General features: G+C 39.7%; 1 protein-coding gene across 1 annotated transcript in view; it reads left to right on the top strand.

The window, feature by feature from the left end:
• C2H10orf67 (chromosome 2 C10orf67 homolog) overlaps positions 1-17301 on the top strand; it is a 140567-nt gene that overhangs the window by 90057 nt on the left and 33209 nt on the right. The window contains exons 8-9 of the mRNA XM_072745131.1: positions 3031-3090; positions 3726-3902. Of these exons, the coding sequence (XP_072601232.1) occupies positions 3031-3090; positions 3726-3902 (237 nt within the window). The remainder of the gene's footprint in view (positions 1-3030; positions 3091-3725; positions 3903-17301) is intronic.

Below are 17301 nucleotides of genomic sequence, written 5' to 3'. Positions count from 1 at the left end.
GGTCCATTTGCATTTATAATTATTGTGTATTCTCATAAATTGATCCTTTTATCATTATAAAATGTCCCACTCTATCTCTAGTTATTCTCTAATCCTGAAATCTACTATACATGTTAGGTATAAATGTAGTACCTCCAGACTTCTTATGTTTGCATTGCATTTTTTCAATACATATATTTTCAGCCTCTCTGTGTATTTATAGTTAAAGTGCTTGTGTTATAGACAGTAAAAATTGAGTGTTTCTTTTTTATACATTCTGCCTATTTCTGCATTTTAACTAGACTGTTCAGTCTATCAACACTCAATGTTATTATTGATAGAATTAGCTTTAAGTGTACCATTTTATTATTTGCTTTTTGGGTGTCCTATCCGGATTTTTTCATTGTTGTCTTTCCTCTGTTGTTGTTGTTGTTGTTCTTCTTCTTCTTCTTCTTCTTCTTCTTCTTCTTGCTGTCCCTTTAATATATAGTAGAATTCCAATTTAATTTATTATCATTTTGGCTTTTTTGCCTATCTCTTAGTGGTTGCTCTAGCAATTACAATTTACATCCATAACCTTTTACAGTTTACTTAAGGTTAATTTAGGACAGTTTCACGTAAAATATAGAAATATTGTTTTATGTATTTTATTTATGTCTACGATTTTTGCTTTAAGCAGTTATATGTATTTGAAAGATTAAGACAAAATAGTCTTACATATTGACCATTTCCGATGTTCTGAATTCCTTCCTAAAGATTGGATGTTCTCCCTGGGATCATTTTTCTTCAGTCTGAGGAGCTTCCTTTAATGTTTATCCTGGTGACACAATCCTTCTATTTTTCCTTTACCTGAAAATATCTTTCTCTTCCCTTCAATCTTGAAAGATATTTTCTGTCAGTACAAATCTGAGTTAACAGTTTTTGACTTTTTTCCATTCCTTCAGCACTTCAGAGACCTCATTCCACTACTTTTGAGCTACCTATCTCACTGTCAGTCCACATTAATAGTCTTTTCACGTGAGCATAGATCAGCAACACACATTTGTATGTTGAGCATTTTGGGGATTTTACAGGCATTATGAACATTATGTGTCATTTTTAAAAATCAGGCAGTTAGGGACACCTAAGTGGCTCAGTAGGTTAAATGTCTGACTTTTGATCTCAGCTCAAGTAGTGATCTCAGGGTGTGAGTTCAAGCCCTGCATTGAGCTTCAGGTTGGGTGTGGAGCCTACTTAAAAAAAAAAAAATCACTTAACTTGATTCAGACTGCAAGCTCTGCCTCACATGCGGTGGGTGGGAGCTCAAATTTCAATTCAATCTTTGAGCATTAGCTTTACTGCCAAGCGTGATTCCAGCATCTGCTAAGGATTTGGGCAAAATTTATGTACAAAGTTGAAGGCTCCGCAGTCTGGCTTTCTTTGGGATTTCCTTGCCTTGGGACTTTCACTAGCTATGGTTGCCCTAACAGTGTCTTCAGCAATCCTGAAAGGCTTCAAGTTTTCCATCATAGTTTCAGTTCCTCCACCCAGACAGATTGAGCATTGCTATTAAGTTAAAAGCCATTGTCTTCAGGTAATTTAAAAAAAAATTTTTTCCAGAAGTTAAAAAAATATGTCTAGCTCTCATCTGTGGGAGGGTTGGCTTCATAGCAGTTACTTAGTTGTGACCAGAAATATAATTCCCCCCAAATTATGACTTCATAATGTAAATATTATCATATCACAAACACATCCCTCTCACACACTTAAAATTTTTCATTGGTGTCCCACTGCATTTAAAACAAATCCAAGCTTTGTACATTCTCCTTGCTCTTAGCACACCTGCCCAGTTCTTCCTTAATGCAATGCTTCATGGACTTCAGTTACTATTCTCCTAGACCTCAAGATTTCATGAGGCAGAACTGCCTTCTGTTGAATTCTGCTCTATCTGTAGGTGAGAGAAAAATTTTAAAATAGTCGTGTCAGTGAGATTAATGATTAGAGGTGTACCTCACAATTGTTTAATTTCATAAGGTTATCCAGTTAGAATAACTGGCAATAGTCATAGATTCATATGATGAAAACAGCTTAATATTATTGACGTGTGCACAAGATGGATGAATCTTAAGGACATTATATGAAGTGAAGTAAGTTGGAGAAAGACAAATACAGTATAATCTCACTTATATGTTGAATCTGAAAAAAAAGAAAAAACAGAAAAATGAACTTAGAGAGTGAATTGGTGGTTGCCAGAGGTGGGTTGGGAAGTGGGTGAAATGGCTGAAGGTGATCAAAAGATACAAATTTCCAGTTATAAAATAAATAGTCATGGGGATGTAATGTACAACACAGTGACCATATTTAATAATACTGTATTATAGATTTGAAAATTGCTAAGAAAATAAATCTTAAAAGTTCCCATCACAAAAAAAAAACTGTATTTATGGTGGTGGATGTTAACTAGATTTATTGTGGCCATCATTTTGCAACATATACAAATTTTGAATTATTATGTTGTAGACCTGAAACTAATATAATGTTATATATTGATTATATCTCAATTATATAGATATCATCAAAAGCCTCTTATGGGGTTAGGAGGGGAAAAAAGCCTTTCATGCCTGAAAACTAGGATTGACTCTTTAAATCAAAATTTCATCATTATGCTATTGAAGTCTGGCTATTGAATTATCTGAAATTTCTCCAAAACTTTTATATGACCTGGGATTTACAGCTATCATTATAATATGAGATGAATTATTACCACAAAAGCAAACAATGTATGTTTCTCTATAATCCTTATTATGCTTAAAACAATGAACAAATGCTAATGACTTTAAACATAATTTTATTTCTTTCTGTTCACCTCTTTCAATTGCTTTTTTCTTGGCACAAATTTATTTTCTCTTCTAATTCATATTCAACAGTATAATTTATGTTCTCATAATAGTGTTAGTAGTTAAGTGGTTTATAATTCTATTCTTTCATTGCTTGAGGAAGTTTAATAGAAAAATTCTCCTTTTTAAAATATTTGCAAATGATAACAAATGATATGTGCCTTCAATTTCACAGATTAATAAACAGAAGGAGGACATGGAAATAAGGAAAAAGTTGGACAGCTCAGGCAGCAAGGTTTGCATTTAAATTTTTTTTTTCTTCTTTTATTCTATGCCAGTCTTAATCTGACATCTGGGTTGAAGAATGTATACATACTGTCCTGAGACTTTTCACTTTCCAAAATCTGATTTTTGAAGAAGAAAATGTTTAAAAGTGTGGATCGGAGTCCAGGATCCCGATGGCTGAGGTCCACGAGACGGTATAAACCAACAAAGAAGGGATGCCCAGCTGAGGGAGAGGGGCAGGTGTCATCCTGGTGCACTAAGCCCTAGTTAGGTTCATACCCTATCTCCTTGGGTTCCTGTCCCTTCACTCCAACCTTTTATTCCCCTAGCTTCTTACAAATAAGATACAGTACTCAAGCTGCCGCTTCACCCCACTCCCTCCTTTCCAGGTGCTTCCAGAAAACCCTGATCTGTTGGTATGTTTTTCTTAGTACAGTGGCATCAGTGGGAGGGGTGGAAAAACAGACCCAGCCTACACATTAAATCGGGCCAAAAAAGGAGTGTGGGACTGGGCAAAGGAACAGATCTACGCCCTTTGGGGCTGAAAACTTGACCATGCAATGCCCCCTCAAGGGAGGAAAAGAAAGGGATGCGAATCTGAAGAGTGAAGTGAGAATAACAAAGCCCCTTCTCTTTGTGTGCCAGAGCCTGAAACCAGTCAAAGTGAAAGAGACCGCTTTGTCTCCGTGGCCCTCACAGCCCAGGATTCCATCCAGAAATAGAGCCATTTCAAGGTTACACTCACCCTCCCTCACTGTAGCGACTGTTAAGACCAAGATAGTTAAGACACCAAAGAAATCTGCAAAGGAAGAGCATCCCTCGGTAAGAACCAGTCCTCTGACCCCACCCTAGGACACCCGTGTCCACACAGGGCCCCTACTGTGTTAGCACTATTGTGACCTCAAGGCCAACGTCAGCAAGGCCGACCATCTCATACATCAGGTTCCCCTACTCTCTATGCCTGAGCTGGGCAGGGAGGTCTCTACACCAAGGTGTTCTTGTTGGGTCCCCCTGACTGCCCAAGAGGATGCCACCATTATCCACAAGTTGATGTTTAATTTAGCTTAGCCACTAAGGCTCAGTGGCTCTCTATTAAATTAGCAAGACAGAAAAGCCATGTTCCAAGCACTTTCTAGGGTGTATAATTCCTAACTCATTACTGCCCAGGACCAGTCCAGCTTACTGAAAAGGGCACTTGGGTGGCTCAGAGGGTCATGATCTCGGGGGCGTGGGATGGAGTCTGCTTCTCCCTCTGCCTGTGTCTCTGCCTCTCTCTATGTGTCTCTCATGAATAAACAAGAGAAGAAGAATCAACATACTGAAAATCCCCTGAGGGTCATGCAGCCATATAGTCCATTTTCTCATAGTATTCTCAGTTGACAACTGTATGAACTCACATCACCAGAGACACGTGTGCATGAATGATATGCTAATACTCTCCCAACCCATCATCCCCCCCAAATAATCAGAATTGCTTTTTACTGGACCCGAGGCAGCATTACTGGTCTGTATAAGAGAGCATGTTAAGAGGTAGCTCTCTGACAGTCAAATCAACGTTGACTTGGTGTGTGGACACCGCTAAAGCTCTGCTCATCATCGTGCATGACACAACCCTGCCCTTTAGAATGTTCCTGTGGAGACCTTGCTTCTGCTGTGAGCTACAGGAATTGTAGTTCTCTGAGCAACTGATCTGGCCTGTGGGCACCGTGAATTGTATAACTCGTCAAAACTCTTTTTCCATGTTGATTTTTAGAAAGCTTAGAAGCCCCCTGGTGATACATGGAGCCAACATGTAGCCCTTCCCGTACTCCTCTGCCTGGCTCCTGCACCTCGCCTTGTTCTTCCTCCTCCTCCTGTGGGGGCAGAGTCTGCCTCTCTCACACTTTGGGCAGGAGGAGCAGAGCAGGATCATGCTGCCTGTGTCATCCTTGTTTCAAATGCAAAGGTACAGACCCCTCATGCCCACCACCCACTGGGCAAGGCTCATGGCTCCTCCTCCCCAGCAGAGGAGCAAGCCAGCAGGTAGAGAAGAGAGGCCCTGGTGTAGCCCCCAGGGGCTGAGATAAAGCATTCTCTTCTGAAAGCATTTCCACTTCCAATCAGGAAGTATAGACAACTGGAAACCAGCGTAATTTCCAAAGGAGGAGAATGTTAAGGGGGGGGGGGGAGGGCAGAATTTGGTGCGTGACCAACCAGCGCCTAGGTTCTAGAAGGAAGATGTTTAGAATGCAGTTCTTAGGGAAGTTTTTTGTTTATCCATTTGTTTGTGTGTGTGTGGGGGGGGGGGGTTACTTTGTTTTTGTTTTTTGTTCACCAAAGAACAACAACAACAAAAAAAAACTGAACAAAACGAAATCTAGCCCCGAGGCTGAGTGTGCAATGCTGTCGGCTGACCTGGCGGACAGGTCAGCCGGACTGAGGGAGGGGTTCTAGTGTCAGCCTCAGACTTAGGGAGCATATGGCTGAGGCTGTGCCCTGTTCCAGAAGGTTCCATCAGCTGCCATGAAATCAGGTCCCTTGGCTGTGGGGAGTGGAGGGGTGGGCAGAGTCTGGGGTCTCAGGCTCTGAGAGGATGACGGGAGGACTGCAGAGCAGGGGAGGTGTGTGGGACTGAGCAGCAGAACCCCAAGATCAGAGCAGCACGGGGAGCTGCCCCAGGCCCTAACTAAACCCTACAATGGCAGATTTAAAAAACTCCAGGGTTCTCGATTTCCAGCTGAAATTTGAGCTTCCAAGTTCACAGCCACAAGGGGCAGAAATAACCACTTGTCCTCAGTCACAGAAGATGCATCGTAAAGGAGAGACAGGGCTGATAGGATCTCTCAGAGGTGCCAGTTCAGTGGGTTGTTCTGTTAGAGTCAGAGTCTCCCCTTCTGACCATATAGGATTGTTATTTTGATGTTGCCAAAGCCTCACAGTGTGTGTTGTCGGCTGGAGAGACTCAGAAGTTAATGTTTAACCGTAAGTAAAAATTAGACGAGAGGAGGGGGGAGGTGACATAAGCTGGTGTGCACATATTTCTATTAATTGACTCCATTTAAAACTGAAGTATATTTTTCTAGGTCGCCATTAACACTATCATATACATTTTCATTGTTAGTAATTTCCATAGAAGTGCCCCCTTATATCTGACCTTTCCATGCGGCACCGTCTTCACGGCAGATTAACTTGATGCATTATGCACACTGACTTTAATTTTCCTCTTTTTTCTTTTTTAAATCTTTCATGACATTGACATAGCTGGACTTCTTAAAAATTGTCTTTAAAGGGTTTTGCGACATGTATCGCATGTAAATGACCAAACAGAGAGCTCGCCGAAGGAACTTTTTACATCAGTCATTTATCTTATCTAATTAATCATACTTATTTTTTTGAAATCTGTGTCATTCGGTGGGAACAGCACACGTGCTTCACATAGTGGAGTACACAGTGATAAACTGGGTGTTTAGCCAGTCTGAAAAGCATGATAGGAACATTGCTGTTTGATTTCTATTTATGAAAGATTTCACAACATAAAATTTGTGTTTGCACAGTGTTTTGTGTAAAGTTTATTTTTTGATATCTGTGAAACATTTCAAATACGAAAGTTTCACGTAACAAGGTTAGATTGGATTCCCAGGGGTTTTTGCAAACCTCTCTCCTCCCCCCTCCCCAGGGTAATTAGTTAATTAAGGTTGCACCCAGTAAATGCTTCCCTGGAAGACTTCTGAGCTTCCATGGGGTAACCTGGTCTATGCTGATAGAACATATGGTGTGTGCTTAGATGTGGAGAAAGCATTAGGACTGTCTGTGTGGGAAATGGGACATGGACAAAGTCAATCGCGTCCGCATCCTTAAAGTTCACTCACTACAAAGCAATTTGTACAGCATAGACGACTTCAATAAAAACTCTAGACCATTATTCTTTTCACATTTAAAAATTGTCAGGTAAAATATTTTCGCAATAGTCTTGCAATTATGATCACATTCACCCTGCAAGCTAGTGATTTAATAAAAATATTATTATAAAATAGAGAATGATTGTTATAGGATTATAGGCTAGGTAGGTGAGGGGAAAAAATCTTTCTTTCTGAAATTGACCGTTGTCCTCCTATGCAAGCCTCTTATTTGATTAAATTCCACATGAAGCTTGAAATAAACATCACCAGAGAAGAAAATAATATAATCTGTTTATTGTTTCATTATTTCATTCTTTTTAATCTTGGCTTTGCTTGGTAGGGCAGGCAGTTAAGAGTCCTGCAGAGCAACATGGGAAAGCCTGCATTTTGTCATTGTGGATCTGGCCAGAGTGGATGGCTGTTTGATCCAAAGATAGGATCATCCTGCGCATGTGCATGATCTTCAGAGGCTGTCAAAGGATACTCATTGTATTTGGAGAGACTTTGTTCACACAAAAGAGTTTTCCATATTGTACTAGATCTTTCATCAAATAGCTTTACAATGTATGGATTATTAGAATCATATACTCTATACTTGTTTTATTTCAAAATCAAAATTTTCATTTGCCACTAAGATGAATTCATCTGTAGATTATGCTCTCCAAAATTGGCAAGCTGAGTTATATTATATATAGAAGTCAACTGAAAGTGGCTTTTACTTTCTACATTGTCTTATTCTGAGTAGTTCAATGATAAATTAAATACTTTCAGTATATTTGGGACTGAAAAGATCTTAGCGAAAATCATATTCAATTTTTGTTGCACAAAGCAAAAATGTTTTTAGATAAGAATCACATGATGGGGGATCTCTGGGTGGCTCAGCGGTTTGACGCCTGCCTTTGGCCCAGGGCGCGATCCTGGAGTCCCGGGATCCAGTCCCGCGTCGGTTCCCGGCATGGAGCCTGTTTCTCCCTCTGCCTGTGTCTCTGCCTCTCTCTCTCTCTATCATGAATAAATAAATAAGGATAAGGTATGGGAAGGGGGATTCATATGGTAAGGGCTAGTGGTAGGGCTAGGATTGGTGCTAGGATATAGATATAGAGGATGTGAGGGGTCGTAGGGGTTCCTGTGTAAAAAGTTTTAGTGCATCGCCGATGGGTTGGAGAAGACCATATGGTCCTACAATATTGGGCCCTTTTCTGAATTGTATATAGCCTAGAACTTTTCGTTCAACAAGGGTAAGAAAGGCTACGACGAGGAGAAATGGAATAATCAATGAAATAATATTGATAAAGCTTAAAAAAAAAGAACCACATATGGGTTTTATTTTTTTTATTTTTATTTTTTAAAGATTTCATTTATTTATTCATGAGAGACACAGAGAGAGGCAAAGACACAGGCAGAGGGAGAAGCAGGTTCCCTGCAGGGAGCCTGACATGGGGCTTGATCCCGGGTCTCCAGGATCACACCCTGGGCTGAAGGCAGCGCTAAACCGCTGAGCTACCCGGGCTACCCACATAATGGTTTTTTTTTTTTCTCTTTTTTCTTTTTTTAAATAAATTTATTTTTTATTGGTGTTCAATTTACCAACATACAGAATAACACCCAGTGCTCATCCCGTCAAGTGCCCCCCTCAGTGCCCGTCACCCATTCACCCCCACCCCCCGCCCTCCTCCCCTTCCACCACCCCTAGTTCGTTTCCCAGAGTTAGGAGTGTCTCATGTTCTGTCTCCCTTCCTGATATTTCCCACCCATTCCTTCTCCCTTCCCTTATATTCCCTTTCACTATTATTTATATTCCTCAAATGAATGAGAACATATATTGTTTGTCCTTCTCCGATTGACTTACTTCACTCAGCATAATACCCTCCAGTTCCATCCACGTTGAAGCAAATGGTGGGTATTTGTCATTTCTAATGGCTGAGGAATATTCCATTGTATACATAGACCACATCTTCTTTATCCATTCATCTTTCGATGGACACCGAGGCTCCTTCCACAGTTTGGCTATTGTGGACATTGCTGCTAGAAACATCGGGGTGCAGGTGTCCTGGCGTTTCATTGCATCTGAATCTTTGGGGTAAATCCCCAGCAGTGCAATTGCTGGGCCGTAGGGCAGGTCTATTTTTAACTCTTTGAGGAACCTCCACACAGTTTTCCAGAGTGGCTGCACCAGTTCACATTCCCACCAACAGTGCAGGAGGGTTCCCTTTTCTCCGCATCCTCTCCAACTTTTGTGGTTTCCTGCCTTGTTAATTTTCCCCATTCTCACTGGTGTGAGGTGGTATCTCATTGTGGTTTTGATTTGTATTTCCCTGATGGCAAGTGATGCAGAGCATTTTCTCATGTGCGTGTTGGCCATGTCTATGTCTTCCTCTGTGAGATTTCTGTTCATGTCTTTTGCCCATTTCATGATTGGATTGTTTGTTTCTTTGCTGTTGAGTTTAAGAAGTTCTTTATAGATCTATAGATCACATAATGGGTTTTAATGCTTTGTCTTCTTGTTATGTTCTTGAGGAACAGTGATGGCATTTTATTTGTAGAGTTTATGATATTTTAATATAACTTAATTAAGGATCTAAGATACAATTGTGGGAATCCAGAAAAAATAAATTTGACATCTGTATCAATTTTTATTCTTCCTTAGGCACTCTCAGGCAGGGCAGTTGCTAGGTCCTGACCACATGTAATATCACCCTCATGGTAACAGACGTATCATCCTTGACATTCAGGTACCCACAGAGCAGCCATCTTGCCCCTCCATGCATGGTGTTGCTTTATTCCTTTGCTTGGGTTTCAGCTGTGGATTTCTCTCCAGTTCCCACTGGAAGTTGAGGCCAGTCTTGAACACTAGGTCATTTAGCCAGAGTCCTGATACTTCCTGGACTTGGGTCTTACTCTCATGAACTTTTGACATGCTGTCACTCATTCTAACTGCCATTATTGCATGTACAAATTCTGCTACTTGGTGCCATGAATTCTGTCATAGAACTTATTACCACGGGACTGCTGCAGTATGGATGCTGGCCAGAGCCAAGCCTGAGGTAGCTGCACGCCCCTGAACACTGGGCATTGGAATATTGGCCTCCCCCTTTAGATCTAACTCTACTAACTTGTCAGTTTCTACAGCCCTGACCATTTGAGGCCCAGTGTCCACAGTCCCAGCTTTGTCCTCACACCCTGAGGATGATTTTACAATACATCAATTTTTTTCTTCGGAAGGAATATAATTTCATGGAGGATGGTACTTGAACTTTACTTCATTTAATATCCCTTTGTTTTCTTTTCCTGTAGTCTCTGCTTGTCCATAAAAAAAGGAACAAATTAAAGTTATTTTTTCCCTTATTTATTCATTTAGTACATATTACTCTTACCCTCTTACCTTGCATATCTAATCAATCTTAGATAACCAGTGATATTTCACGGAATTGATTTAATGCCAGCCAAATCCAAAGAGTTCTTAAGGATTGTTAAGATATGCAACTTTATTAGAGAATCAAGGTACTTTCATTTAGACTTTTAAAAATCTGAAAATAGCTTGAAGACCTTCTTCACCAATTTCAAGGTGGGAATCATACCTCTGTTGAATATATGAATATATATATGAGGATATCTGAATGTAATATAATTTAATATACCACAAGAAGTAGTTACCTACAACCAATGCCACGAAGTGTTATGGAGTTCAATCAATCCATTGGCTAAAAGTATACATATGGTGAGCCCATATTCAGTTTCATGCCACCAGAATTTTTTTTAAAAGATTTGTTTATTTATTTTAGAGAGAGGGAGAGAGAACATGAGCAGGGGTAGGGGCAGAGGGAGAGGAAGAGAGAGAATCCTCAAACAGACTCCCCACTGAGCATGGATCCTGACATCGGGCTTGATCCCAGGACCCTGAGATCATGACCTGAGCTGAAACCAAGAGTTAGCTGCTTAACTGACTGAGCTACACAGGTCTCTTCATGTCCCCAGAATTGAATGACACGAGCCTGAATGGACACCGCCTAGAATGTAAATCTGATGAAGATACATAGTATTTCTAATGGTTTTCTTTTTTTTTTTTTCAGATTTTTTATTTGTTTATTCATGACAGACACACACACACACAGAAAGAGAGAGAGAGAGAGAGAGAGGCAGAGACACAGGCAGAGGGAGAAGCAGGCTCCATGCCGGGAACCTGACGAGGGACTCAATCCGGGTCTCCAGGATCACACCCTGGGCTGAAGGGGGGGCTAAACTGCTGGGCCACCGGGGCTGCCCTATTTCTAATGGTTTTCATGAAATAAGGCATAAACATATTTTAAGTTAATTACTTATGTTAAGATTAGAAAGACTTTAATAAAGAGTTTTATAAACAGATTTTTATACAACCATTGGAAGAGCTAAGGAGAATAAGTATTAGGAAAGCAATTGAAAAAAGATTTCATACTGAAGCATCCAAATAACCAATTGGTAAAAGATCAATAAGAAGTCACTGCAATTTTTAGGAACCTTTGGCAATTTTCTACTGCATAGTTAGTCTCAGTGGTGAAGATAGTATTTCTTAAGTGCCCTCCAAAAAGTTATGAAACTCAGGTCTGGCCATTCATCTTGCTTCAAATGTCTCCTTTTCAACTTTAATATGTTTTCATATAAAAAAACTGATATAATTTGTCACAGCAAGATTTGTCAAATGCAAATGCATTTGACACTTTCACTTATACCATTTCTGGAGCTCTTATTTTTTATTTTTTGATTTTTAAAAAAAATTATTTATTTATTCATGAGAGACACACACATACACACAGAGGGGCAGAGACATGGGCAGAGGGAGAAGCAGGCTCCATGCAGGGAGCCCAATACGGGACTCAATCCCAGGACACCAGGATCACACCCCAGGCTGAAGGCAGGTGCCAAACCACTGAGCCACCCAGGGATCCCCAGAACTTTTATTTTTTAATCTTTTTTTTCCTAAAGTAGGCTCCCAATCCAATGTGGGGCATGAACTCACAACCCTGAGATCAAGAGTCGCATGCTTTACCAACTGAGCCATTCAGTCATCCCCCTGGAACTTTTCATTCTTAATGTAGATCTAAGAGATCTACATTTCCATCTGGTATCACATTCTCTCTTCCTGAAGAACTTCTTTTTTTCAAGTGCAGGTCTTCTGGAAATGCATTCTTTCTCTGTCCTTTGATTGAGCTTCTTGAACTTGTGGTTTGTCTTTGATTAACCTCTGAACAATATCTCCAATTATCTCGTTTACCCCATTCTCTCTCTCCCTTCTCCTCTTGCAACTCCAATTACACATATGCTAGACTGATACTGTGCCACAACTCTTGGATGTCCTGCTCACCAATTTTGAACTATTTTTTCCTCTTTGTGTTTCAGTTAGGAGAATTTCTTTTTCATACCTTCAAATTCACTAATTATTTTCCTTAGGTGTATTGAATCTGAGGAATGAGTCATCAGATTTTTAGTGTTCTCTTTTTCATTCCTAGTATTTTCATTGGATTTTTTACATATATATGTGTATGTATCTATTTTTTTCATCTCTCTGCTGAAATTCACTATTATCATCCATGTTGTTTACCTTTTCTCCTAGTTTCTTTAACATTTTAATTATAGTTAGTTATAGTTATTTTAAACTCTCCATCTGATAGTTCCAAGATCTAAGTCATCTTTGAATCCAATTCTGTTGATGGCTTTATCTCCCGACAATAGGTTCTTTTTTCCTTGCTTTTTTTGTCTGCCTCATAATTTTTGATTAAATACCAAACATCATGTATAGACTAGTACAAAGTGAAGTAAACAGTATGCACATCTGGAAACAGCATGCATCTTCTTATATCAGATTATTATTGTAAGGAGTTCAGCCAGTCTAGCTAGAAGCTGAGTTGAGTTTGGTGGTTGCTGTGGTTCTTCTTGACAGCAGTCATGATGTTCCATTTGCAGGGATACGTGCTTGGAGTGGGAATGAGAGAAAGAGAGTACTTTTGTCCGTGTGCTGCTGCACCCTCAACTTCAGCAGAAACCTGTCCACTTGTGCCACAGAGGTCTTTCTCTTGATGCTACCCTTCCTCAGTAGTAGGCAGCTATTGTTTGGTGTTCTGCAAGTGAGGCAGAGAAGGTCCTCTCTTGTTCTAATCCAGATCAGTCTTTGCGGATTGCTGTGTACTTGGGTCTCAGAAGTGGGCTCTCTCAGGATTCTTGCCCCTCCTCCCTGTGGTGGTTTACTTCTGCTTGATCTGAAAGTGGCCTTGGGCAGAAGTTTCCTGTCCCTTCTGCAATAGTAGGAACCTCTACTTGGTATTATTAAACTCTAAGGCCCAGGACAATTGCTTACAGGGAAGAAAAATGTTTCTTTAATTGTTTCCCCTTACCAGAATATGTCTTCACTTATGCTCTGTAAGCAAGAAGCTTTGCTGCCCTCCCCAGCAGTTGAAAGTTTTTCTTTCCTAGAAAGGAATGCCCTGGGAGAAGTGGGTGGAACTTGGTGTCTTACACTTCTCCATCAATCACGTTCTTTGAGTCTGATTGGCCAGAGAGTTTGTTTCCCTTTTTCAAGGGATTTAAGACTTTTCTTCTGTCTCAGGGAAGGTACTTTTTCTCTTAGCATGAGCTGATACCCTCCTGAAGTCTGCACTATCAATAAGTGTCCTGCCCTGCTCTCAGTTATCCTCATGAGCTTCTGGTAGGACATGAGGTAAAAAGCTGAGGGTGAGTGTGAACCCCCCCTTATAACATGTCACCCCAGCTAGTTCAGACTGCTCTGTTAACCTGTACTTGTTCTTCAGTGGTTCTTTACATTTTAGTTTATTTTTTTTATCTGCTTGTGTTGCAATTGACATGATACTGCTTCTGCTGTAGATGAGACTATTCATGCATCATCTTCCATTGGAAGGTCTTGCTCCTCTTTGGAATTCATGTTGCCTAGTTGTGACCTCAGTCTTCTAATGGGTCCAAAACAAGTTGTGACTTTGTAGTGTATCTGGATTTTTCTAGTAATTAGTATGGCAGTGGCTTTTTTTTCTTCTTATGTGGGATGCCAGAAGCCTGAATCTTTTTTTATAAAACACTCATACTTCTACAGAATTTTCTCAGTAAAGAAATGTCAAAGAAAAGAGGTGCCTGGTGACTCAGTGGTTGAGCATCTGCCTTTGGCTCAGGTTGTGATCCCAGGGTCCTGGGATCGAGTCCCACATCAGGCTCCTTGCAGGAAGCCTGCTTCTCCCTCTGCCTGTATTTCTTCTTCTTTCTCTGTGTCTCTCATGAATAAATAAATAAAATCTTAAAAAAAGAAAAGTATTTTTAAAATGTCAAAGAAGAAAGTAAAAAAGAATCCTGTCACCCAGAGGTAATTGTTAAAAACTCCTTGTGACCATCCTTTCAGACAAATCTTTTTTTTAAAGATTTTATTTATTTATTCATGAAAGAGAGAGAGAGAGAGAGAGAGAGAGAGAAACAGGCTCCATGCAGGGAGCCCGGTATGGGACTCGATCCCGGGACTCTGAGATCATGCCCTGGGCGGAAGGCAGGTGCTCAACCACTGAGCCACCCAGGCGTCCTGTTTTCAGACAAATCTTTTTTTTTTTTTTAAGATTTTATTTATTTATTCATAGAGACACAGCTAGAGAGAGAGAGAGGCAGAGACACAGGCAGAGGGAGAAGCAGGCACCGTGCAGGGAGCCTGATGTGGGACTTGATCCCGGGTCTCCAGGATCACACCCTGGGCTGCAGGCAGCGTTAAACCGTTGAGCCACCGGCGCTGCCCTCAGACAAATCTTGATGCAGATTTGCACACACACATAAATATATGGGAACATCATTCAATACATATAATCAATTGTGTATTTTACTCCATGGAGGTAGCATAATTTACTTAACTAATCTCTGTCAATTTAACAATACCTTCCAGAGATGTTGTTTCTACCCTCTTGGTATTATAAGCAATGGCTTCATCATCTTTAATAAAGACATTTCCATCATGGAAGAGTTTTGGTTACAAATTTTTTAGATTAGTTTGATAAAAGGTGTGTATGTAAAGTCTAGGATGATATGGAACCAGAGGAGGAGGCCAAACCCACATAGACTTTTGTCTTGAGATTTGCATATAGTTCAGATCAGTCTGGGTTCTGTAGGGCTTTGTAGTTCCATCATCCACCAAGATGTTTGAGAGCCCCCTGGAAGACATGAATTGGCACCCTTGGGGCACATCAGATGAAGACTTATCCTATTTTTAAAAGAATTCCCTAGCTTAACAATTTTGTTAGAAGAAAATTCACTGGTGATATATGTCATTAAATGTTTTGTTTTTACTTTTGGCTTATTCAATGATTAATGCTTGCTTGCATGTAGCCTCATATTTTATTTCAATGTTCCTAATTCTCCAGTCTCTTTTCTCCAAATTGTCAGCACACAGGCTCCTTCTGCCCTCTTCACATGTTTGTACTCCCTCTTCACCCCTCCCCACCACCAACCAGGACCCACAGATACACTCTGGTGTTTAAACAATAGTTGCTTGACATAGAAGGTAAAAAGAAAAGAAATGTTAATGTAAAAGTCAAGATTAATGAAATTTTAGAGACAAAAGATTATCTTACTTCATGGTGAGTTAGAAAGATTGTTTTGATAGTAATATATTTAATGGTTTAAAGGAGAGAGAGGCAAGAAGACAGTAAAGTCCAGAAAGAATGGCCAAAGTTTGAGAAGAGAGAAATTTGTGGAAATTAGGAGAAAGAGGAGAATGTAATGATTCTTTCATTGACAAGAAAAGGAGAAAGTGGATATGATCAGGAATATGGTTAGTCTTATGGTGATTAATAAACATAATTGCATGCCTTCTGTTATTATAGACCTTGGCTATTGATTCCTAATTTAGAAGATTAACATATTTTTAACATGCTTCAGTGCTTAAAATGGAAAACAAACTAGCATTATAACCTTTGTTATAAATGAACCTTATTTCTTAATTTTATGATTTTTTTGGTTATGTGCACAAATTCAAAAGAAACCAAGAACTACTTTTAATAAATTCTTTCTAATCACAATTTTTGGTTATTTTCATAATTATTCAATTTACATTTTCCTACTTTGGAAGTTATCTACTTTTATATTAATATAATCATTCATTTTCACCTCTATGTATTGTTTAGCAGTCCAGTCTTTGCACCTGTCAATGAAGTAGCCACATAAAGACCAGCATGCATATTCCAGAGAAAGTGGAATGCCAGCAGCTGACAAAACAAAATGACAGTTTAATGTGGACAAAGCCAGGATTCAATCTAACATGCTGTAGTAAAGTTGAAAGTTCAACTTAAACTGGAGAGCAAACACTCTAGTCTACATATGGTGCTTCTTTTTTTTTTTTTAATGAAAAGAGAAGCTATCTTCGTCATTGTAGAAATATTGTCTTTTGGAGAGATTGAATAATTATTTGCTTTAGAGAAGATATGCTTTAGCAACAGTCTTATCTTTAGTTATTACAGAGTTGATCATTATATGAGAGGCAGGAAAAGGGAGCCTTGAAAAATTGAAACTCATGTTTACTATATGTGAATTTAAACACAGAGTCTTTTTAATAAATTTTCAGTTGTGGATATGACTTTGAATATAGTGAAGTAAATAAATTCAAATGTCTTTCTACATGGGAACTTATTTTGTTTTACCAAATTGTTTTCCTGACTTTTTATGGTTTACTTTTTATAATTTGGGTTAATTCTTTCCCCACTGGTCTGCTGTCAGGTGCCCTCCAAAGCTTGGAATTCTTTTTTTTTTTTTAAGATTTTATTTATTTATTCATGACAGACACACAGAGAGAGGCAGAGACATAGGCAGAGGGAGAAGCAGGATCCCTGTGGGGAGCCCAGTGCAGGACTTGATCCCAGGACCCTGGGATCACGACCTGAGCCAAAGGCAGACTCTCAACCACTGAGCCACACAGGTGATTTCCTTGGTCCATTATTGACCAAATGACAGTCAACTCACTCTCCTTCTGCCTGGGGATGAGAGGCTGTTCGAGTGGATTGTGCTCTTTGAGAACAAATAGGTGGGAAGATTCTAAAAAGTGTATATGCCACTGTGATGTTCCTCACTTTTTTGAATCCAAGAAGGGCTAATAATAACAAAGGCTTTTGTTGTTTTAATTAAATTGCTGTTATTGGTCTAGCTTCCTGTCACATGGGCTTTGAGAAGACTGAGTCACAGTGTTGGTAGCAGTAGTTGGTGGTTTCTTGTAGGGAGTTTGAGACAGTGCATCAACAATTAAAGGAACATTTATTTATCTGGGTAGTTCTAAGGCCACCCTAGGGCCCTCCAGGACTGTGAGGACTGATGGAGTGAGAATTAAGAGTTTAGAGAAC

The sequence above is a fragment of the Vulpes vulpes genome, chromosome 2 (assembly GCF_048418805.1).
Source record: "Vulpes vulpes isolate BD-2025 chromosome 2, VulVul3, whole genome shotgun sequence".
NCBI classification, from domain to species: Eukaryota; Metazoa; Chordata; class Mammalia; order Carnivora; family Canidae; genus Vulpes; species Vulpes vulpes.
This window is presented reverse-complemented; position numbering and strand designations above follow the sequence as displayed.